This window comes from Elgaria multicarinata, chromosome 4 (assembly GCF_023053635.1).
Source record: "Elgaria multicarinata webbii isolate HBS135686 ecotype San Diego chromosome 4, rElgMul1.1.pri, whole genome shotgun sequence".
In the NCBI taxonomy this organism is placed as follows: Eukaryota; Metazoa; Chordata; class Lepidosauria; order Squamata; family Anguidae; genus Elgaria; species Elgaria multicarinata.
In genome coordinates this window covers 42584500-42609407 of record NC_086174.1, presented here as the reverse complement: position 1 = coordinate 42609407, position 24908 = coordinate 42584500, and the positions used below count along the sequence as shown (strand labels likewise).

The window sequence follows — 24908 nt, the reverse complement described above, 5'->3', positions numbered from 1 at the left end:
ATGTTTTAGGTCACCAAACATGAACAAAAACCATTTGAGATGAGTTTGGAATAAGAACCCGAAGCAGGAAATGGATTGTAGCTACCTCTTTCACAGCAAGACGTCATGTTCAATATTCATGCTTTGATGCTCCAGGATATCTTGATCGTGTTTCAATTACATGTTCTATTAATGTTTTACACACCAGCTCTCAGGCTATAGCATTTGAAAGTGCTCTCTGTGCATAGGAACAGTAAGAACACATCCAACTCTCTACTTCTGCAGGGCAAGGGAGGAATTGAAGAAGAGCATGGCGAGTTTTTTGGAAATTAGTTCAATTGTGAACATTACACATAGCCCCTCTAATAATCTTTCCCGGAACGTTGTTTCTATCAATAGTTAATTTCATATTTTTTTTTTTTGTAGTACTGGAGGCTACTTCAGAACTCAGCATGGTCTTGCTCCTAGGATTGCAAAGTCTTGCTTCTCTAGCTCTGCAGGACTCCATTTGGCTTTTTGGTGGTAAATTATTCATTCCCTACTAGTGCTTTAGGACAGTTAAATGGCAGCTCTGAATGGCTAGAAGACCTATTTGTTGGGCTCTAACTAATATTGATGCTGTGCGTATTTGTGTATGAGCACAAGTTCTTCTTGCTGAAGCTTCCCCCCCCCCCATTAGGAATACAATCTTATGCATTTCTACTCAGAAGTAAGCCCTGTTAAGTTCAGTGGGTTTTACTCCCAGGTAGGGATGGGAAAATCTGTCAACTTTGCTTTCTCCCGCATTCAGATTTTTTTAAAAAAAATCTCAAATATACTTCCTATCCTGTTTATGAAGATATCTGCATATTTTGGTAAGTTCTTATCCAACCACAAACTGAAACAAAATTCTCCATCTGCACCGGCCTCATTTGAGAAGCATAGGTATTCATAGCATGGAGAGGACCAGGTTGGTAAGGTGACCATATGAAAAGGAGGACAGGGCTCCTGTATCTTTAACAGTTGTATAGAAAAGGGAATTTCAGCAGGTGTCATTTGTATGCATGCAGCACCTGGTGAAATTCCCTCTTCTTCACAACAGTTAAAGCTGCAGGAGCCCTGCCTTCTTGACTAGATACAAAAGAGGGCAGGGTTCTTGCTGAAATTCCCTTTTCTATTCGACGGTTAAAGATACAGGAGCTCTGTCCTCCTTTTCATATGGTCACCCTACAGGTTGTACCTATGTCCCATATATCTGTTAAGGAGGTGGAGCCTGACAGAAAAATGAGGTGGCACTCCTAATTCGGCTTTTAAGAGCAAAGCACCCATAGCCCTGGGCCTGGACATAAAAATCTGGCACTTTTCTTTCTGCCCCCCCGCCCCGCAGAATTCTTTTTAAAATCTCATTTTGTTTATGGAGAAATTTGCAAATTTGGGTAAGTTCATATAAAAAAAAACCAAATGAAATTCTCACCCATCCCTACTCCCAGGTTGTGGGATTGTGTTTGTGTCACACACACACACACACACTCGCTCAGAATTACAACGTTATGACATAATAATTGCAAAGCAGTTTGTACTCTCAAGCATACTGTGGAATGATTATTCATTCCTACCTGAAGGGAAACATCATTTTCAGAGAAGGGTGCAAGGTGGATATTTTATCCTACCAGAAAATAGAGATCAAGTTTCTTTTCTCATTCACAAATTTTGAAGAATTCAAAGCATCCCCACTCCGTTTTTCAGCTGTTCTGTGCAGGCCCTCCTGTTACCAGCTCCTAGAGGCAGGGAGCCGGAGTTCATAACCCCTTTTCTATTATGATTTTGGGCTTGTGATTTTTCAAGAGTTTAGGTGCTGTCAAGGTCACTCGGGTGCTTGCCATTCAAACACCTAGGGAGACTCCGGCCAGTGAAACCTCTTCTTCATGCCTGTATCTCAAGACTTCTTTGAAGCAGTGGTTGCTATGCAGCCTTGTTTGTTCATGGTATGTGACACTGTTTGCCTGCTTTGAATGTGTACAACCTGCGAAGTGCGTGCTCATTAACCTAGGGCAGTGCAAGGTTGGCCTCTGAAACTGCTGTCCGACTTAGGGGAAGGGAAGACGCTTACATCCATGTTCTGTGGTTCTCCAAGGGATGGCAAGTTCAGTGACATGGGAATCAGGTTCCTGAAGTAAAGCGGAGTTTGCAAAGCAGGTGAGTGTCCAGTACTGCATTCATTACTGGCTGCTGGCTCAGAGCTAGGCTCTTTTATAAGGCTGTTTACTTTGTAGCAAATACCTTAGCCGATAGCACAACGTTCTGCTAGGTAACTTGTTATGTAACTGCTATGTCATTTTGTGTTTATCCTTGAATTAAAGATGTACCCTGCTTCAAACCCATGTAGAGTTTCCCAAAACTGAAAGGCCATGCTAATGCTCTGAGGAGATGCAGAAATCCCCTCAGAGAGGACCAGCTGGGGAACTGAGGCTTGTCTGCTAGCCCTCGGAGAACAGAAAAAGGGCTGTAAAAGTGACCCTTGCACAGAAGAACTTATCTGATGTGACAGGAATGTTCAAACATGATGGGGAAATTGTGAGGGCAAAGAGCTAGCAGTTTCTTTACATGTGTGTGTGTGTTAAAAAATAAGTGTTGATGGTGGAAGAAATATTTTTAAAAATATATTTACCTCAGTGAAAATGAGTGAAAGTAACCCTAGAATAACCAGTTATGATTATAATCCCACCTTCTTTCTAAGGAGTTAAGAGTGGTATATGTGATCCCCCTCCCTTTATCCTCACAGCAGTCCTGTAAAGTAGCTTAGGCTGAGAGCAGCTATTGTGCCACACTGGTATATACAGTATAGTGCTTGGTTCATTTTGGAGGTAGAATGTTGAATGGGCTCTATTTAAATTAAATCCAGTCATTAGGAATGCCCCTTCCCTGTAGGGCCTGAAGCGCATTGAGAGGAGGATTGCCTGCCAACCAGCCCAAATTTTACCCTTTGGACTGTCGTACAAATTGTGGGGTCAATGGCAGGAAAAACAAGAGCAGAAGTGCAAGTGTGTGGAGTGGTCACTCCGTTGGCAGTGCCCTGGAGAGAGCACATGTGCGCTGCTCTGCCAGTCAGAGGTCTGCCTCTTTCTAGGAGGCTGGTGCCATTTTTCGGGGTGCATTTGGCAAGACGTAGGTGTGTGACTCCCAGATGATTCACAGCTGAGCCTCTTCCCCCTCAGTCATATGGGCCTCCATTAGTCGAATTGTCACTACCTTTTAGATATGCTGAGGGGGAAGTGGCAGTCTCTGGAAAGACATCTTTGCAAGGGAAAGCAATTTGCCCATGGTCAGTGGCGCTATGTCTAAGCCCTTCTATTGAAAAGAGAACTCTGCACATGCTTGGCAGAACTCAGGCCAAGGTACCAGAACTCCTAAAACAAGGTTAGACAACTTTGACTGCATCCCTATTTGAGTTCAAGCAACCCAGATTCGAGTATCTGTGCGAGATGTGTTCAGTGTTGGTAGCTCACTGTGAGTTCATCAGTTGGGGAGCCCATGCCTCAGCTTTTGATTCGGCTCAGTTCATGCTTCCTTGAGTGTGCTAGAAGCAGGAAGGCCTATGTGAACTACACTCACCCCAGAACACAAGCTTTTTATTTCTTTGTGACTTGACAAGAAAGCTTGTCCTTTGATCCCATATAGTAATTGATCAACCTCCTCTGTTCAATGCTTCAGAAAATTTCCAGAATGGGTACCCATGACTACTCAAGCAGTACCTGCAGAGCCGTCAAGGAGCAATGGCTTTTTGTTGGCTGTGTAATTAAAAGTGTAATTGTTTTAAACTACTTGATGGGGTGGTGGTGGAGGAAACCCAAATGTGAAACCTCATTTTAAAAAAAATGGATCTAGACTCATGATGTCTTTGACAAAAAAGTTTTAGAAGTCTCTTTAGCCATTGGTTCAATTCTGTTTTGGTGATATGAAAAGGGGGAAGGAATCCTGCTGCCTTCAAAGACTCTGGCGTTCCTCCGTTGCTGCCCTGTATGCTGGGAGGGACCATAGCTCAGTGGTGGAACTCACTGTTCATCTCCGCCTCTGCTTTTCTGCCCTTCCTCTGCTACTTCCCCTGTGTCTGATTTTAGATTGTAAGGGACCGGACCTCTTGCACTCTGCAAACCACCAAGCACATTTATGTCACTACAGAAATAAATAGTGAGTTGGGAGGAAATATTTTGCTGTGCGTTTGAATATATGGAGGTTGGTCAGCTTGCAGCCTCTCTAGTGTAGGGACAGTAAGTCCTAAAACTGTGGGCAGGACCTATGTTGCCCCTCTTTGCCACAAAGGTCTGCCAAAACACTACCAGTGGTGAGTGGATCCTGTCCTAAATTGGCTGCTCGCTCCTTCCTTTTGAAAATTCCTGGGAAGGTTTGCAGAGGGCCTGTCCTCCTGTCACAGGCAAGCAAGTTCAGAGACTCTCTGTTCCTCTAAGGGATATGAGGCAGATGCTCCCTTAGCTCATTATTAGAGATGTTTGCTGGTTTCTCCCTTCCTTCTCTGGAGAGAAATCTTGCGCTTGCTGTTACTTTGAGAGATTCTGCTTCAGCTCTGAGGCAAGCGAGGGTTCTGTGAGGACCGGGAGAGGAAGAAAAGGGCTGGCAAAGGATTCTGCTAAGGGCGGCCAAAGACGATTTCGCACTTAAGTGTCAGAAGTCCGCAAAAGGCAGGTAAAGGTGCTCATCTACCTTGCAGACGGGGACAAAAGGGTGAAACTGCCCCAAGAGTTGCAGCTTCTTTCTTGGTGGTAAGTGGAAATATAGAAAAATATCTGAGTAATTGAGGGTTGCCAACTATTTGCCAGGCCTTGCTCCTGGGCCTTTTAACCACACTTAGGTTTGCAGGCATTAGCCAGTGATGATGCTGATTCCTTGTGCCATGAAAAGTGCTGCCCAAAGACTTCTATTGGTCAATGTGCTCCTAAAGAAACTGGAATGAGCTAAGTTGGTTGTTTCAAGTCAGCTGGCAACCCTTGAGTGGTTTCTCCCAGCACTATGATCTGTGTGAAAGATAGAAATGCAGAGAAAGAAAGAAGTTAAAAATAGAGGTTCTCTATTGCCTACAATGTAGTTTCCTGTGATTTCTTCCTTTTGCTCCTCCCCTTTCTCCCCCTGCCCCTTCTCTTTATAATCAGATGCAGGATACACTGTATCTAAAGCATTCCATTTTCTTGTGTCTTCTCTTGAGTTTTGTAGCTTGGCTCCAATGTTTGAAGCAGGGATAGGCCACTGGGGGGCCTCCAGATACTTTGGATTATAACTCTCATAAGCCCCAGTCAGCTTGGCCAATGGCCAGGGATTCTGGGAGTTGTAGTCTGGAGGGTGCCAGATTGCCTACCCCTTGACTTAGAGCAGGGGTGAGGAACCTGTGGCCCTCCAGATGTTAATGAAGTGTGTCTACCATTATACTTCACCATTTGCCAGTCTGGCTGGTACTGATGGGAATTCAAGTCTAACAACATTGGGAGGCAGTGGAGGGTGGTGGTCCAATGTCAGTGGGGTGGTGAAGCTGCTCTGGGTTTTGCTCAAAAAGTAAGAACTCTAAAGGAGCTATCCAAGGTACTGAACACTATCCCCAAAATAGCTTCAGCACCTTGGATAACTCCTTTAGAGTTCTGACTGAAAGCCAGAACAGATTTATTTCCCCACTGACATCGTAGGCACCAGCCTCTACTGTCAGGGCTGCACAACTTCCCCAGAATTGATCTAGAGTTATCTCCTTTGCTGGGATCCTGTTCTGACTTCTGCTCCTTGTTTGTTGCAAATTGTGGTCTGGATTATGTGAACTAATCCATGGGTAGCCATGGTGTGCAGTGTGTTGTATCCAGGTGTGATGAATTAACTGTTCACTGTCCCCTTAAACCCAATCCACATTCCAATCTGGACTGTCCCCTCCCTGTCTGCCCTTGGACTGGTTGCATTCTGTTTGCACAGTGGCCAACCAGATACCTATGGGAAGACCACAACATGAATACAATAGCACTGTCCACTCATGTTCCCCAGCAGGGAGTATACAGAGACAGACAGATATTGGAGGTAGCATATAGCTGCCATGACTAGTAGTCATTGATAACCTTCTCTTCCATTAGTGGCCTTCACTGCATCTTGTGATAGCAAATTCTGTAATTTAACTATGTGCTGTATGAAGAAGTACTTCCTTTTCTCCCACTAATCAGCTTCATGGGATGACCCAGGTTCTAGAATAATGAAAGTGGGAGAAAAAATGTCTCTCTATCCACATTCTCCAATCTTTACGATCCCATCATGGTAATATTGTATCTCTCTTGCGCATTTATACCTTGTAGAACACACAATGTCATTTGTTGTGGTATTTTGGATAATGTGGAATAAAAAGCAGGAAAGACATTATGAAGTGCAACTGAGACGATTCTAAGCAGGTGCTGTACTTGTGCTTTGGGAAATTCCTCAAACTGCTGAGCTGAATGCTAACAGGTCTGGGCCTGATCTCCGACAATCATATGAAATAATAACACACTTGTGTTCCGATCAAATTCAAAACATCATCGAAAATTCATTGATCTTCATCGAAAACTCAATGAAATCAGCAAGAAGCACTTTGTTGACAAGTCTCAATGGCACATGAGATCCGGGCCCCAAAGAAGAACAAATGAAAATATACTCCCTGTTCTTGCCTCTTTGTTTGCTTAACTGCGAAAACTTTGCAGAAAGATTATCAGCCGCCTTTCAGAAATTAGTGTATCTTGGCCAGAACTCTAGTGGAGACAGTAACAATATGTACTCTGGAAACACTGGGCACAATGCTTGAATAATCTGTGATGTCCTAAGCCTGGCATTCGATACTGGTGTTTAATTACTGCTGTAGTTTGTATTCAAAACCAGTCTGCCCTGCTCTCTCTCTTTCACTCATTCCAACTCGTGCTTCTGCTTGTGAACACAGAGATGGATACTTTGCAAGGAATCTGGCTTTATGCAGTGTTTTAAGATTACCATGGCCACCATCCCGCTTTTAAGAATCTTCTGTAATAAGGAGTCATTCTGAACTTCATGAGTTAAAGAATTAAGAGATTTAGAAAGAAGCTTATGACTTTCTTTTCCCATTCTGATAGATGGAAATGCCTCTCTTAAGGCACAGGGCTTCTTCAAACGAGCGATTTATTGCACGCTTGTGAATGGCTGCTCACGGAATTTCACGAGTCATTTTGATGACATAATGAACCTCTTGCATGTCTCCTGCTCCTTCCCTCGGTTATTCTGTTTTTTTTTTAAACAAACCTTGGATATCCCAATTCTTCTGAAATATTGGGATTTCCTGCCGTGTGCAGCCAAAGTTGCACTACAAAACAGCCATTAGAGGGCGCTGTCCCATTCAAGTACTGTATATAAGCAAGGAAGTTTTCAGTTACAGACCATGTGGTGACTCCGATCCTCCCGCGTAATTCACCTCATTACAATGAAGAGAAGCGGGAAGCAAAGTGCAGGGAAGCAAACGGGATTTCTCTTTAATCTAAAGAAGCCCTTAGTTGCTGGCAATAAGAGCTTTAAACTACATTATGCTGGTATTTTGGCCCCACCCACTTTGCCTTTTGTCTTGCCCACCACTGGGATGTGACTCCTGAGAGCATCTCTGAAATGGAATTCAGCTCTTGGTGCGAAAGTTCAACTGCCCTAGTCTTGTCCAACCCCCTGCTCAGTGCAGAGAAGTTGGGAGTTAGAACATCCCCAATACATGGCTACCCAATCTGTGCTTGAAAACCTTCAGTGAGAGAGTGAGAGCCCACCATCCCCTTGCGGAATTCCTTCCCTGAGATGTTTTCCCAAATGTTCAACTGATATCTAACCTCTTGTACCTGAAACATCTGAGAGCTGGTCTTGGCCTTTGGGGCACCAGAGAACAAGCCTTTGTCCTCTTCTATGTGACAGCTGTTAAGGCAGACTCCCCTGCCTGATGCCCTACTTGATGCCATTGGCCATGGAAATTCTAGGCGTTGCAGTCCAACACATCTGGAAGGCATCAAGTTGGGAAAATCTGCCTTAAGGTATTTGTTTCCCTCCCTCCCTCAGTCTTCCCTTCTCCAGGGTAAACATACCTAATTAATGGTGCAATCCTGTTGTCCATGAGAGGGCATTGCAGGGGACATTAGATAAATCAATCCCCCTCTCTGAGAGGTCTGACCTTGGACCCCTGCAGCTCCGGCATAAAAATCTGCAGCTCTTACCACTCTGACACTGGTGAGGGGGAGAAGAGGGCAGATTGGGGGCATGGCATGGGCAGATTGTAGAAGGCATTGGGTTCACATAGAATCATAGAATAGCAGAGTTGGAAGGGACCTACAAGGCCATCGAGTCCAACCCCTTGCTCAATGCAGGAATCCACCCTAAAGCATCCCTGACAGATGCTTGTCCAGCTGCCTCTTGAAGGCCTCTAGTGTGAGAGAGCATCTAATGCTCTCTCACACTACATCTCCCTAGGTAACTGATTCCATTGTCATACTGATTCATAGTACGACATGATTCATAGCCTTATTGGTCCTCACAGGGGAAAATGTACACCAGTCAGGGAGTTCATGTAAATAGTCTCCCTCGCATTGCCTGTTCAACACCCACCCACCCCAAAACAGTACAGAAGAGAGGTGTACACTACTTGACTCTCATTTCTGTCCTGCCAGGATGAGTCCAGCAGAAGTTTGGATGCTGCAGATTCTCCAGTATTGAAGCCTTCTGCATCTGGCTGGAGGATTGCTCTGCAATTCCATCTTTCTTCATAGGACCTGTTTTCCATACAACTTATAAGAATACAAGAAGATCCATGCTGGACCAGACCAAGGGTCCATTTAGTCCAGCCAATCAGCTGTTGACCAGGAAACCACATGGAGAACCTGGCCATGTTCCCCAACAACTGGTATATACTGTATAGCTTACTGCTTATTATGATTCTATGATTCTATGCCTCTGATACTGAAAGTAGCTCATAGCCATCGTGACTAGTAGTCATTGAGAGCTGTTTCCTCCAGGAATTTATGTAATCCCCTTTTACAGCCATTCAAATTGGTGGCCATTGCTACGTCCTGTGGAAGTGAATTCCATGGTTTAATATGTGCTGTGTGGAGAAGTACTTCCTTTTTCTGTCCTGAATTTCTCACCAATCAGCTTCTTGGTATGATCCCAGGTTCTGGTATTATGAGAGAGGGAGAAAAATGTCTCCCTATCCAAGTTCTCCATATCATGCAACTTATCTTTGTTGCATTCCTCTCAACCCACTCCAGTTTGTTTATAAAATGTTGCCCCAAGAACTGGACACAATACCCCAGATAAGGTATGACCAGTGTAGAATAAAGTGGAACTATTACATCTGTGACCTGAAAGCTTTGGCTTGTGATCCTGCTTCCCACCCCATCCTTCAATCCTTGAATGAATGTCCGACAAAAGTTGTGGGCTACAAATGATTGTGTGGAAGGGGCTGTTTGGGTTTGTGCTCAGTGGCTGCCATGTGTTCAAGGGTCCTGCACATACACTTCTGTATGCCTGATCTGGTGCCTTTGACAATTCAAGGTTGTATGTATATACAGGAGAAGAGCCTATGCATGTTTGAATATAGTCCCTTGAACTTGTGGAGATCAGGTCATCTGAACAAGACTTGTGTTTTAGTAGTTGTTTTTTTAGAACTTTATTGTGCACTGCATTTAGTCCTTCTGGAAGAAATGACAGGATGTAAAATTTAAAAATAATTCTTAAGGACTCACAATCTCCCCCTTCCCCTGGCATTAGGCAATGCTAGCAATTCTCTTTATTACTTGAGAGCAGGAAAACCAATGAATGTGAGAACAGCTATTGTGACATTAGAGCTGAATGGCCATCAAGAGAGAGATGGAGAGAGAAGAAGAGATTGTTAAGAGTGAAACGTGTGTGTGTGTGTGTGTGTGTGAACAACACCTAGGCCTCCCTTAGTGAACTTCCGTTCATCAATCTCCCCATCATCTCATCTCATCACAGGTTTTATCTTGTCGGAGAGAGAAATGGATTCCTTCATTTTGCGCAACAGAAGCCCATGGCCATAAGAATAGAGAGAGGAGGCACGGGGGCTCTTTATTGTTTGCCACATTTACTGCCAATTGGTTTTTCTGCACCACATGCTCTCTGCTTGAAGATGGGTTGTTGTTGTTTTTCTTAGCGTGAAACATCCAAATTGCCTTAGCACCTGAAACTAACCTAGACCTCCATGTGATTAAATTCAGGAATTCATGTAGCAGAGCATAATACAATGGAGGAAAAGTAAATATATTGCTGCATAGGGAAGAGGCCTGAGAAAGGGTTGGCAGACTGCAGGGTGATAAATTGACAAATAAATTAATAAATGGTCAGCTCATTTAAATTTACAGTTAATTGGCTGGTATTTTATCCTTGCACAGTTATTTCATGTTGAGGCATATATAGAAGTATCCTCAATATTTCATTTTTAGTGGAAGAATGAATGAATAAATACTTCTGGTTGTTTCATTCCAGGCTCACGCTTTTTTGTCATGGTTTAACCAAGCGTGATGCATCCCACTTTTCCTCGCAAATCTTTCCCTCACAAATCAGTCGCTTTGGGTCCTCGCCATATTTGCTTTATTGTGGAACTGGCTCTTCTCCCTTCTACAGTCCGTCTGTGGAATTGTCAAAGGTGTTTATCATTGTAACTAAGCTTGCTTGTCACTGAAATTAATGCGAACTTTACCATAAGTTGCAATATCAGCAGAACATGCTTTCCTGGCCATATCCATAGATATGAGGTATTTCTATACGGTGTTTACTTTGGAATAGTGGCTCACTTTTTGTGGGAGGTTGAGGATACACCCACTGCTGGCTCCAAGTTTGTTAGGGGCCTTGGGCAAGACACCCCCAATGGCTCCCCTCCCTCAGTAAGTCTACCATTGTCACCAGCTGCAATGGCTCCTCAACCTTTTTCTACTTGCTTGCTTGATAGGCAGCCAGCCAGTGAGCAGGGATGCAGTGACAGGGTGACCAGATGACCCAGAAAACCCCGGAGACCTTCGGAAAAACAGAGAACTCTGGGGCAACCAGGACTGGCCCCCAATTTACCGTGGAAAAGGGCTGGAAGATGCGTTCCCGGACTTCAGGGAATGTGTCCTCTAGCCCCTGCCCCCAGCGCCGATCTAGCCTTCTCCTGCGCTGCTGCAATCACCAGTGCTGATCATGCCAGCACAGGAGAAGGCCGAATTCGGCCCTGGGGAGAGGGATGAAGACGTGTTCCAGCCCCCAGCCCCCCAGGGCCGATCTAACCTTCTGCGCTGCTGCAATCACCAGCTCAGGAGGCGGAGGAGGGGGGAAGAAGGAAGAAGAAGAAATAATGTTCTGGGCATTATTAATTAATTAATTAATTATCCTTTGAAACTGCCTAATAACCAAAGTTAAGTAATTTGTACTGTATGTTAGTGTTGGATTGTGTAGCATTTTATTTTCTTTAAAAAAAATAGCACATGTAACCTATTATTCCTTGCATGTATGGTTTCTGTATTATGTTAATATTTAAGTTTTTATATTTGCAAATAAAACATATTTAAAAAAACAACTTATAATTAATGCTGAAATAGGACAGAAAGGGCGTACAAATTAACGGGTGCAAAATTGACACAGATTGGAAATAGATTGATCCATCTATCCTACTGATATATAAGATGTGTAGTGATAGGCAGGGTAAGCCTATTACCACACATTTATACCGCTTTACACCTTTGTCAGTGAGTTAGAGCCAGACATCCTGAAGAGTGAGGTTGAATAGGCCATAAGAAGCATTGCTAATAACAAGGCAGCAGGAGATGACGGTATCCCAGCTGAACTGTTTAAAATATTGCAAGATGATGCTGTCAAGGTGATGCATACCGTATGCCAGCAAATTTGGAAAACACAAGAATGGCCATTAGACTGGAAAAAAATCAACTTATATCCCCATACCAAAAAAGGAAACACTAAACTATCGGACAGTGACACTTATTTCACATGCCAGCAAGGTAATGCTCAAGATCCTGCAAGGTAGACTCCAGCAATTCATGGAGCGAGAATTGCCAGACGTACAAGCTGGGTTTAGAAAAGGCAGAGGAACTAGAGACCAAATTGCCGATATTCGCTGGATAATGGAGAAAGCCAGGGAGTTCCAGAAAAACAGCTATTTCTGTTTTATTGACTATTCTAAAGCCTTTGACTGTGTGGATCATAACAAACTGTGGCAAGTTCTTGGTGGTATGGGGATACCAAGTCATCTTGTCTGCCTCCTGAGGAATCTGTATAACGAACAAGTAGCAACGGTAAGAACAGACCACGGAACAACGGACTGGTTTAAGATTGGGAAAGGAGTATGGCAGGGTTGTATACTCTCACCTTACCTATTCAACTTGTATGCAGAACACATCATGCGACGTGCTGGGCTTGACGAATCCAAGGCTGGAGTTAAAATCACAGGAAGAAACATTAACAATCTCAGATATGCAGATGACACCACTTTGATGGCTGAAAGCGAGGAGGAGCTGAGGAGCCTTATGACAAAGGTGAAAGAAGAAAGTGCAAAAGCTGGGTTGCAGTTAAACCTCAAAAAAACCAAGATTATGGCAACCAGCTTGATTGATAACTGGCAAATAGAGGGAGAAAACGTGGAGGCAGTGACAGACTTTGTATTTCTGGGCACAAAGATTACTGCAGACGCTGACTGCAGCCAGGAAATCAGAAGACGTTTACTTCTTGGGAGGAGAGCAATGGTAAATCTTGATAAAATAGTTAAGAGCAGAGACACCACACTGACAACCGTGGTCCGCATAGTTAAAGTAATGGTATTCCCCGTAGTAACCTATGGCTGCGAGAGCTGGACCATAAGGAAGGCTGAGCGAAGGAAGATAGATGCTTTTGAACTGTGGTGTTGGAGGAAAATTCTGAAAGTGTCTTGGATTGCAAGAAGATCAAACCAGTCCATACTCCAGGAAATAAAGCCAGACTGCTCACTTGAGGGAATGGTATTAAAGGCAAAACTGAAGTACTTTGGCCACATAATGAGAAGACAGGATACCCTGGAGAAGAGGCTGATGCTAGGGAAAGTGGAAGGCAAAAGGAAGGGGGGCCGACCAAGGGCAAGATGGATGGATGATATTCTGGAGGTGACAGACTTGACCTTGGGGGAGCTAGGGGTGGCGACGGCCGACAGAAAGCTCTGGCGTGGGCTGGTCCATGAAGTCACGAAGAGTCAGAAGCAACTGAACGAATAAACAACAAAACACCTTTGTTTCCAGTTTGTGCCATTTTGGCTGCCTTTTTAAAGCAGCCTTTTAATTTGCAATTTTGGGCCTATCTTTTTCATATATAAAAAAATCATGCAACGGTACTTAAATGGATGTGAGCACAAATAAAAAATGGTTTTAGAACGCACATGTTTGCTGCTTTTGCAGCCTTTTTGGTCCATGCCATGTTATCACCATGCTGTTGATTTCCATGTTATTTTATTCTTCTACCGTTTCACATTATTGAAATAATTGTTGCAATAGTGCTTTCACATGTACATCCACCTACTTGAGGGGTTCCTGCCATTACACATAAGTTTCTGTTCTCCTGCCAGTCCTATATTTTCACAAGGGCAGGGATTGCTCACCACAAAGGCCAACCCCGTCCAATGTGCACATGTGCATTTGTAGCAAGATAAAAACTCATGCTGACAACTTCATACAAGATTGTGCCTGCATTTTTCTTCTCCTTACATGTAGATTATTCCTTTGTAGGAAATTGTTGATGCATGAAATGGTACTGAGTCTTTAACTGGGAGCTCAAGAATTCCATTGGCTGACAAAATGTAAGAGTTGTCGAGAATATCAATGCTGATAATGATGTTTGTGTTGTTCTTCTCTGCAGACCTTTGGATGTAGTGGGAGAGAAGAAACACAGCTGTGGGATCAGTAAAAAGAAATAAAACCAGTTGTCTCTTAGCTGTAGAGGTATCGTGGGCCCTTCTGTACACATGGCCACACATGATGATTTTACAGCAGGTAAAATCTGGCATAAACTTCCTTCCTTCCTTCCTTCCTTCCTTCCTTCCTTCCTTCCTTCCTTCCTTCCTTCATTCATTCCCCTATTCATAACTGAAGCTCTTTTCTAGGTTATTATATTCCTGGAGATCACTTTCATAAGATTGATCTTTGAGAGGGACATATGTACCCCAGAATATACATGGAAAAAATTCTCACTAAGTAGTTTTATCAGTGACAATTGATACACAGAATCACACAGGGATTGGGTTGTTATGTAAAGCTATGAGAATAGAAGGCATCTCATGCAATGGGGCTTTCAAGACTTCTAGGATGGCCAGGTGTCCTATTTTACAGAGGATAGCTGGAAGAGGGCAATCTTATATTTGAAGGTGTGCCCTTTTGGAAGGGTTCTCTAGTTTAAAGTCAAAGAACCATAAGGAAGAAGAGCAGTAGAGGCCTTGAAATTCCCCATCAATAGTTAGCACCTGGTCAGCAGACTGAGCAGGCACATAGGTCACATGTTCAGTCTTTTCCACTATGGTGAGATGTACTGTATTTCTTTTTAAATTGTAGTTATAATTTCTAAATTTGCACCTATACATATACATTTGCATATGTGTATGTTATGCAGACTGCCCTCTTTTGTCCCCTTTTTGGGTGATGCAGTAGCTCCTTTTTGGTAATGCATAAATGGCCACCTTCCTCCACTGCAGCACCTGCACCCTCTGAAAATTCTCACCTGAGGATTAGGTGTGTTTTAGGAAAGGCCTTGGATGTGGCATAGTGGGGCTGCAGTGGAAGAGGAGAATTGCTGAAAATTGAGGTGGGGGGAGACAGATCACCTGATGGAAATAATGGTCGCCCCATCTGCATCCACTAGGATCTTTTTGAATGATTCAGTATGATTTTAGACTGAAGGTCAGCATGTGTTCAGTGAGCATGAAAAATCCCAATTCATCCTAGCTAGGATATTGACCTACACTCTATGCCAAATCATTCTACAAGGATACAGAAGTGTAAATATGCCGTGTGTCATGGGGTGGTCAGGGCTCGGCTGTATGCCTCTGTCTGGGTTGAGTCAGGAGCCAAGAACCAGGAGCTGTGGGACCAGAAAAATAACCATGGATGCAAGAATGAGGTCAAGTAATTTGAACCTTGTTGCTCAAGCAAGGCTCAACTATAACAGGAAGTTCGTCTATACTACTTTCTGCTCAGGAGGATCCAACAGCAAGCTTGCATGAGTCAGTCCAGTAGGGCCGGAAGATACTTCATGGAGACGATGCCACCTCCAGTTCAGTAGTCCACCACATACAAATTCAGCCCTTCCTGACACAGTGTAAACAAAATCTCTCTCTCTCTCTCTCTCAAAAGCAAGCAAACAAACAACAACAAAGTCCATTCCAAATCAGCCACATGGAACAACCGAATAGCATTTTTTTTTAGCAAGCTCTCTTTATACATTCTGCAATTGAATGCACAGTCACACAAATGGGCTAACACAGAAGAGCCTTTTCACACACGCATAAACCTTTTCCGTGCAAGAAATGTCCATTTGTGACTCATTTGTTGTAGACATTCCAGGAAAAATAAGAAAGAAAACCTTGCAAAATGTTGTCATGGTGCTGTTGGATGGGGTGGCTTTATTCGTACATTCTGCTTTTTAGAACGACTCCATGAATGTTCCAGTGGAAGCTGGTGGTGGCTCCCATGTCACTGGGGCAGTGAATCTGCTCTGGGTTTCAGCCAGAACTGTAAAGGTGCTATCCAAGGTGCTTTGCTTTGCACCTGGATAGCTCCTTTAGAGTTCTGTCTGGTTCTGACTGAAACCACAGCAGATTCACAGCAGATTCACCACCCCACTGACATGGGAGCCACCAGCCTCCCTGCTCTCATGCTAAGGCCAACACTCTACAAGTTCACTATTCAGATATCAGTTCCTATCTTTATTTATCCTCCTAAAGCAGTGATGGAAAGACTGTGGCCCTCCAGAGGTTATTGGACTCTAACTCCCATCACCCCAGCCAGCATGGCCAATGATCTGGGAGTTGGAGTCGAACCTGAAGCAGCCTGCTTTGCTATACTTCATGGTAGGTCCAGTCCTGTGAGTGCTGCTTTCAGTTATGAGTGTTAGAGAGCACAAGTGATGTTGTCCTTAATGCAGCATAAGGAGGCTGCTAAAAGAAGTTTTTTTAAAAGATGAACAAACCGGTAAATACCAGCAACACTCACAAAACCACATAGAGGTTGAAATCGCAATGCTACTGGAAAAATAATTGCACCAATATACCACAATTTGAACTTCAATCTGATACAATATTCTTAAAACAAAAGCACATCTCTGAGGGAAGATGTCTGGACTCTGTGCAAGTAATTAGCAACAGTTCCACATTATATGATAATTGATATAATAATAATTCAGATATTAGGCTTTAGGCACGTAGGGATTAGCAAATGGTTCTTCCCCCACCATCATGGTTTTTTTCCACTCATGCTTTTGTTCTTATTCTTTCCAAGCTAAATACCGAGCCCCCGTTGCGATATATTGTGGGAGCATTCCCAAAATGAAGCCTGGATGCAGGGCACTGAGAGGAGGGAGCATCGATACTAATTTGAAGCTCCATGGGACTGGATGGATGACGGCAGATGATGGTAAGGTTGGTGTAGAATCATAGAATAGTAGAATTGGTAGGGGCCTATAAGGCCATCGAGTCCAACCCCCTGCTCAATGCAGGAAGACTAGGCACGAAGGGATTAGCAAATGTAGACTAGCAGTGATGTGTGATCTAGGCCTGGGTACGATTTGCCATTTTGGTAAGGGTGAAACCCAACTGGTAAACAAGAAAACAGGGTTGCTAAATTTGTCTGATATCCAGGGGAGGGATTTATTTGTCAGTACCTAATATGGGTGCATGTTGACTTGGAAATAAGTCCCACTGAATCCATGGGCAGCAGTGGGGTCTGGAAGCACTAATGTCAGTGAGGCGGTGAATCTGCTCCAGATTTCAGTCAGAACCAGTCAGAACTCTAAAGGAGCCATCCATGCTGCTTTGCACCTTATGTAGCTCCTTTAGAGTTCTGACTGAAACCTGGAGCAGATTCACTGCTCCAGTGACATTGGAGCCACCAGCCTCCACTTCTCACACACAAACGTTCAAGCACTTGTAGCCCCACAGGCAACGATCTTGTACTCTGGCCTCAGTCAGTGACAACTGCTATCACAATTTTGTGAACTACCCAGAGAGCTTCGGCTATTGGGCGGTATAAAAAAATGTAATAAATAATTAAATAAATATCGCAGTAACAGCCTCCCCCAACTCAGTACCCTCCTGATGTTTTGGGCCAGTGGTCAAGAAAATGGGGAGATGTCATCTGAAACATCTGGATTATATGGGTGATACCTTATGAGAACCTACAAGCATGGAGGCCATTTGACTTTTATATTGGGGAAAAGATGTATTTGGCCAGTATACTGCAAGAGCAGGTAGAGAGGCAGGGCTAATCTGCTTCTAGTGCATGACTTTCAATACAACCACTAGTGGAACTCAGCTCATGCCTCCAAGGCCCATTTAGCCATCAACTTAGCAACTAGGTGATGGGGAGGGAGGCTATAACTAGGGTGACCATATGAAAAGGAGGACAGGGCTCCTGTATCTTTAACAGTTGCATAGAAAAGGGAATTTCAGCAGGTGTCATTTGTATATATGAAGAACCTGGTGAAATTCCCTCTTCATCACAACAGTTAAAGCTGCAGGTGCCCTGCCCTCTTTTGTATCTGGTCACTCTACTATAACTCAGTGGTAGAGTACCTCCTTTTGACAATGTCATCTGCCTCCCATGAGTCTCCCGCTCCTTCTTGCCTTCTTTCCATCACAAAATAGACCCCTTTACATCCATTTTAAAACAAACAAACCCGGAATATGCCATTTCCTGCTGTGTGCAGGAAAAGCGGCACGATAAAACAGCCACATGGTCATTGCTTACTTCCTCTTTCTTCTCCTGTGTGAAGAAAGAGGAAGTATCGTGGGACAGAAGCAGGGAGGAAAGCGGTGGTAAGGAAACCTGATTTCCCCCTGTCTGATAATGCTCTAATATGCCCCCAAAGTTATCACTGCACTTCAGTACTGCTATAAAGCAGAAGTGTAGATCTAGCCTAGTTCTGTGGAGAAATAAACAGGAGGACTAAGGTGAATTCCTCAATATATAGACTGGCTGAGTAACTGAGCCCCTCTCGTTGAATTACCTTGCAGCATCTCTTCATTCGGTTTTAAAGAAACAAGGATGTTTGTGGGGAGGCAAAGGGGAACCTCCGTATATTTCCCCTCTGGAGAACTGGAATGGCAGGAGAAGCCTTCAGAAGAAGGACACAGATAACGCGGCCATGGGTGACTCTTCTCAGCTGCCTAGCATCCAGCCAAAACAGGATTCTGGTCAGCTGGAAGCAAGCAGTGCAGCCATGGAGACTGCTCAGATCAAAGACAAACTCAAGAAGAGGAGAATGTCTGAGGGCCTAGTGGCATCAAATAAAGGTATGGTGGATGCTTACCTACTGATTATGATAAGAAAGAGATGATGATGATGATGATGATGATGATGATGATGATGATGACGACGACGACGACGATGACCCCTTTGTGTAAAGAGCTTTAAAGCCACATAGCTTTCAATCTTGCATCAAACCCTGGAGTAGGTTGCTGTTATTCCCATTTTACAGATGGAGAACTGAGACTTGCCCCGTGGACGACATGAGACTTGAACCATTGGTTCTTAGATTTAAGGCTCAACGCTCCATTAAACTACAATATTAAATTGAACAAATGCAGGGTGGTTAAAATCTGACATTTTTACAAAAAATGTCCAAGTAACCAGGCGGTGGGCACTTGCACTGAAAACTGTGAATGTATTTTTCTAAAATAGTGTCCTCTGTGAGCCTTCTTTACTTTCCCTTGCTCGGCTCCGTCCATTTTCTTCTGCTGCCCCTTACGCCTGGAACGCTCTTCCAGAACATTTGAGAACTACAAGTTCAATCGCAGCTTTTAAAGCTCAACTAAAAACTTTTCTTTTTCCTAAAGCTTTTAAAACTTGATGTTGTGCAGACTTTATACTGTTAGTTTTACCCTGTGCCTGTTTGCATTCTCTTCCCCTCCTTATTGTTTTACTATGATTTTATTAGATTGTAAGCCTATGCGGCAGAGTCTTGCTATTTATTGTTTTACTCTGTACAGCACCATGTACATTGATGGTGCTATATAAATAAATAATAATAATAATGATGATGATGAACGGGGTAAAAAAACCCTTCAAATAAAGAAAATAAACAAACAGTTGAAGTGAAAGAATTGTCCTGGGATCACTATGCTGTGATGTGCAGACTTGTCCAACAATATGCCAGTGGGTGAATGCTGTAACAATCTAGCTATTGTAGGGGGGTGGTCTGCCACTAGACGATGTCTCTTCTGGGTTGCTGTCAAAGATATTTTAAACTGCCTTTCCCCTCTCATTCCAACTACAGCTTGCCCACTTGCAGCTGATCTTATTTCAGAGATAGCAAACCTTTGTATTATGGATCCAGTTCCAGGAGTCCACAATTGTCATAGGGTTTGTCCTATCCTGGGGGGTGTCTAGACAATGCTGCTTTGCCTACTGATTTCCCCCAAACCCCGCAGCATCGCTGCTGCGAAGTAGCATTGATAGGTTTACATGGCAGGAATGAGCACTGGTGATCTAGCTAGGAAAATTCGCAGCCCCCTTGTCAGACAGCAGTAATGGGCAGCAAATATTGATGGACTGAAAGCTGTGAAAACCTTTTTGTTTCTTTGTTTGTTTTCTGGCAACTCTGTGCAACATTGCAGCTTTGAAAGCCTGTAGCTGTGCATCTGCGCTGCTACAGTTCATTGAATTTATGCATCATCACACATCATAACTGTCCTTACTTTCGTTCCCCAGACTTTAATATCACCATGGCGGCCATTACTAGGCTTGTCAAGCCTGACCCCTGCCCTGGTATTCCTACTCCTAGGTTTCACTGATATCTGCCCCTAACTATCCCCCCTTTCTTAATCCGAACTGAAGCCATCACTGACAGATAAACAAACAACCATAGTGACATCGGGGCAATGTAAAAAATCATGGTAAAGCAATGTATCAAAAAAGTACAGCTTCGCGGGGAGTAGCACCATGAGGCTGCGAGTTGGCGGCTGCGTCATATAAACAGTGGGGTGCAACTGTGCAGCCATGACAGGGTATATAGAGCATATTGAGAAGCCCTTGGTAGCCTTCTGATATGCATGGCAGATGAAGAAGATCATTGCAGGGTGACCATGGAGTATGCAATTTGCTGCTAGAGGGGAAAGACCCCTGCCTTTTTAAGGGCATTTTCCAGCTTTGAGGTTGTTCCCAAATAGATGTACAAACAGCTGATTGTCCTTTGTGTTATCTACTCACTGTAGCCGAGAGATATTGAAATACAGGCATTTCCAGCATGTGAAATGTCACATTCATTGTGTGTGTGTTTTGTATTTACAGGCTTGCTAGACTCTACTGGTCCCAAGGGACTTGCCCTGAAACCAGCCATTTCCAGATCTGCTTCTCAAAGACTGCTGATCACGTCCAAGCCCATGCCACCTATTCAGAGCATCCCCACTTCCCCAGAGCCCATCGGAGCCCATGAAAGAGAGCAGAAAGTGTCAGAGAATGGCACAGACTGCTTGGGACTTGGAAGTGATCACCCAGAGTCGACAACAGCCCCTCAACAGGTAATGTCAAATAAAGATTCAGATAAACAGCTTTGTTTGTGCCTGAGACATTTTTGCATCTAGAAGGATATGGATTCATCCATTTATATTTCTGTTATCAAAAAACAAGGTGCTAATGTTTGTCTGCTCACTATGTGTTTTTCTACATTTATTTGTGCACTTGTCATTCCTTACTCATGGTTGCTTATGAGTTTTCTGTTCACCCAGCACTTTCCTGTTTGTTTTTTTTTGTTTTTTTTTAAGAGTGGGGGAAATGGAGTAGTATTTGTGAAAGCAAAAGAAAGTGTATTTTTCTACTTGCTTAATTGCAATATTCCACTATAGCACAGTGCCACCTAGAGATTATGTAGCGGGAAAGGAAAAGTTGTTTGTGTAGACCTGGGGTCTTAATTCTGTGCCAAACCTTAAAATAGGTACAGTGGATTAACAGCCTCATATAGTAAAGCTCTTAGTCAGTTGCATCAGTTTGCATTTGATTTAGTTTGCAGCTGAAGTATGGAGCCCATTGCAGAAACATAATCAAATTTGTATCGAGTGTGTGTGTGTGTGAGTGCGAATGGTTCAAAGTGCACTGATTTGAAGAGAGGCAGAAATCTATATATAAGAATAAATGTGTACAGGGACAGAAACCTATGGACATGTGTTGGACAAATGAAGCTGCTGTATACTGATCCAGCTAATTCTTAATTAGATGATTCAGTATAAGGCAGCTTCATATGTGCACTGAGCTCATGCTAATGGTCTTGTTTACTCTGACTGGCAATGACTGCAACGTCTCAAGCAGGTGTCTTCCATAATGTTGCTACCTGAGATCTCTCTAGCTTAGCCTTCCCCTACTGGCTAGGGCTGATGGGAATTGTAGTCCAAAGCATCTGGAGGGATCTGGAGACTCTAGGGACTGAACTTGGATCTATCTGTCTGGATATAAAGCATGCCTTCTACCAGTTGTAGCATCTTCCTAAATGGTACATTAAGCTCATGCTAAGCCATTACGGTGGTCCAAGTACTGGCCCAGTTTGTACAATCATGGCTGGGGAAATATAACATGGTGGGCTGTTGTGGGGTTCTGGGTGGCTTACCCATGGCAAAAAGCCTCCCTGGCTGCGTTTGCACAACATGACAAGTTGTGCTGCCAGGGGTAATTACGCTGATCCCCCCTGCATGGGATCAGCATGTGCGGAGTGGTTGACAGATTTGAATTAAGGCGGCCAGGTGTCCTACTTTTCAGAGGACAGCCCTCAATTTTGGAGAACTGGCAGGTGGCAGCCCTTCTGTTTGAAGATGCCCTCAATTTGAAGAGGTGTCCAGTCAAAGTCTGGTTTGAGGTCAAAGAACCACAAAAAGGAAGTGAGGCAGGTGGCTACTAGGAGGAGGGCTTTCTCCGCTGTGGCACCCCGGTTGTGGAATGAGCTCCCCAGGGAGGTCCGCCTGGCGCCTACATTGTACTCCTTTCGTCACCAGCTGAAGACCTTTTTATTCACTCAGTATTTTAACACTTAATTTTAACTTAAATTTAAATTATACTGTTTTAACTCTGTATTTTAACTTTATATCAATTTTGCTGCATGGTTTTATCCTGGTTGCGCTTTTTATACTGTATTTTGTATTTGTGTTTTTAACCTGTTGGTTGTTTTATGATGGTTTTAATTTTTGTGAACCGCCCAGAGAGCTTCGGCTATTGGGCGGTATAAAAATGTAATAAATAAATAAATAAAAAAAGGGAGAGCAGCAGGGTCCTTGAAGTTACCCATCAACAATTAGCACTTGTTGATGGGTAACTTCACACAGGCACACAGCACACCCGGTCATTCTTCTCCACTGTGGTGAGATGTGTTGTATTCCTATTTAAATTGTAGCTGTTATTTATAAATTTGCACCTATACATATGAATGTGCATGTGCAAGTATTATGCAAATTGGTGTCCTCTTTTTTTTGCTGATGTGGTCCTCTTTTGGGGGGGCAATGTGTAAGTGCCCCCCCCAAACAGGAATGCATTCCTTCTTTACTCTTCTCTGCTGCTGCCTGCTAAATGAAGATCTGGTTATCAGTATCATTGGGAGGTGGAGTAACTCCAGGTTACCTAGACAATGAATTCTAAATGCCAGAGTACTCCAGAACTGTTTTATTGACACATCAGCTAGGTGAAGTACACTGCATTAGAAATCCATTCCTGATGCAGCAATTGTCTCTTTGGAAGATCATGTGCATTTTATATAGTACAGTCAATGAGATATGAAGCTCCCCTGGAGTTAATAACTTGCGGCAAGTTAGATATGACAAATTGTTAACTGGCATTTGGAGAAGACCAAGGATCCAGTGATCACACCTTATCATCTAGGCTGAGAAGCAGATGAGGGCCAGCAGGAGGAGCACTAATGCAAAAAATTAATAGACTTCTGAGAAGGAGATTTTGATGGAAGGTCGAAGGAGTTGCAAAATTGGCCAGAACTCAAGGCTGTCTGGCAGGAATAATAGATACATCCTGGAGAGTGTGATCTAAATTTATTCCAGTAGCATTTTAAAAAGAAAAGAAAAAAAAAGGAATGGAGTGCTGAAATTCTCCTGGCAAAGGAGGGGAGGAAAGACAGGTAGAGGGAGCTCTTACCCTACAGGTGACATGAACATTGTCAATTCGAAACCTAGTAATACGAGGTACTTCTGCTGAAATACTAGAGCTTTCATGCTACAGAGAGCGTCTTCCTCTTTTTGCCTCCTGAAGAGTTCTGTGAAGCTTCTCGAACAAGATGGGGCCCTTGGGGAGTTAATGGGAGTCATGTAGGGCCCAGGCAAACTGGAGGCTGCAGTTTATAGCAGTTCAAAGCCAAAGGTCTGGGATGGAGCTGGGTTTTTTCACTAGTTGGCCAGGTCAGACCAGGGAGTGAGTGGCACTCCAAATCTGCAGCAATGAGAAACTTCTAACCAGACAATGTATTCCTCCAGTCTCTAGAGTACAGTTGAATCTTAAAGTTGAGTGGGCCCTGAAAAGTGGCTCTTGTATAGGGGACACATTTCTGCCTGGAATTTTAGCACTCTTTCAGAGTTCTGCATTTTCTAGGTAGGCCTGTTGCCCCCTCAGATGAAGGAGTGTGGGCGAAGGCAGGGTCGTGAGCAATTGGCGAAGTGGTTCCTTGACTGGTTTGGTTTGACTGCTCAGTTAAGTATAAGCTGGTGGTTTCTAGGTCCTTCTTTCTGAACTCTCACCTGTCCCCAGTTGAGGATTCTGATCTTTTGCATCTAGGGTGGACGCTTGTGAATCACCAAAAAAGAGGACACACGGACAACAGAAGATTTCTAGATTTGTATAACATTTGCCTAGGGTGATTTATATGCATAGATGCAGATTTTGATAGAATTATTATAATTTAATAGAAATACAATACATCTCACAAGAGTGGGGCAGACTTTGACCAAGAGACCTGTATGCCTTGCTCAATCTGCTATTCAGGTTCTGGGCAACTTCAAGTCCCAGTTTTTCCTTCTGATCTTTATCTTTAAATCAGACCTGTATTGCACATGACTTTAAAAAGAAAATCCTTCAAAACAGAGGACAGTCCTCTGGCTGCACTTCTAAATAGAGGACTGTCCTCTGTAAAAGAGGACACAAGACCACCCTATGCTGCATTCCAATTAGTTCTGTGACCCCATGTCTTCTAGTTCCATGTTTGGGCCACTATCTAGGGCCAAAGCTGTAACAACAATATCACATCATGGGTCTCTGGGTGAGACTATGAAACTTAAAATTAGCAGTATGGTGTTGGTCTAGGGGTGAGAGTGTCCAATAAGACTGAGGAGATCCAGGTTCAAATCTCCACTCTACCACAAAGGTTGTTATGGATGTAGAGCCCATCACACTCTTTCAGCAAGGCTACCTCAGAGGGTTATTGTGAGCTCCTTGGAAGAAGGATGGGTTATAAATGTCATAAATGAAGTTAAGGACTGAGGCTATCTTTTGTTTGCATTTTAATCTTTTCCACAATGCTTCCCTGTAGATCCTATATGGGAATGATGAGAATCTGAGGAGATCTTTAGGGACAGCTTTGATCCCACCCATCCCTAAGTCAGCGAAGGCGCATGAAGAAAATTCTCAGGGTTTTCAGGAAATTCTTTCAAGCCCATTGCAAATGGAACCTGCTCCTCTTGCTGCAGACGAGACCTCCAAGATCAGGTAAACCTCTTCTGCTGC

General features: G+C 43.6%; 1 protein-coding gene across 1 annotated transcript in view; it reads left to right on the top strand.

The window, feature by feature from the left end:
- Positions 1–1983: 1983 nt before the first annotated feature.
- The window catches only part of TOGARAM2 (TOG array regulator of axonemal microtubules 2), a 71928-nt gene continuing 49003 nt past the window's right edge, over positions 1984–24908 (top strand). Inside the window, exons 1-6 of the mRNA XM_063124162.1 lie at positions 1984–2154; positions 13858–13991; positions 16488–16622; positions 18221–18499; positions 20496–20725; positions 24715–24890. Of these exons, the coding sequence (XP_062980232.1) occupies positions 13964–13991; positions 16488–16622; positions 18221–18499; positions 20496–20725; positions 24715–24890 (848 nt within the window). The 5' untranslated portion in view covers positions 1984–2154; positions 13858–13963. The remainder of the gene's footprint in view (positions 2155–13857; positions 13992–16487; positions 16623–18220; positions 18500–20495; positions 20726–24714; positions 24891–24908) is intronic.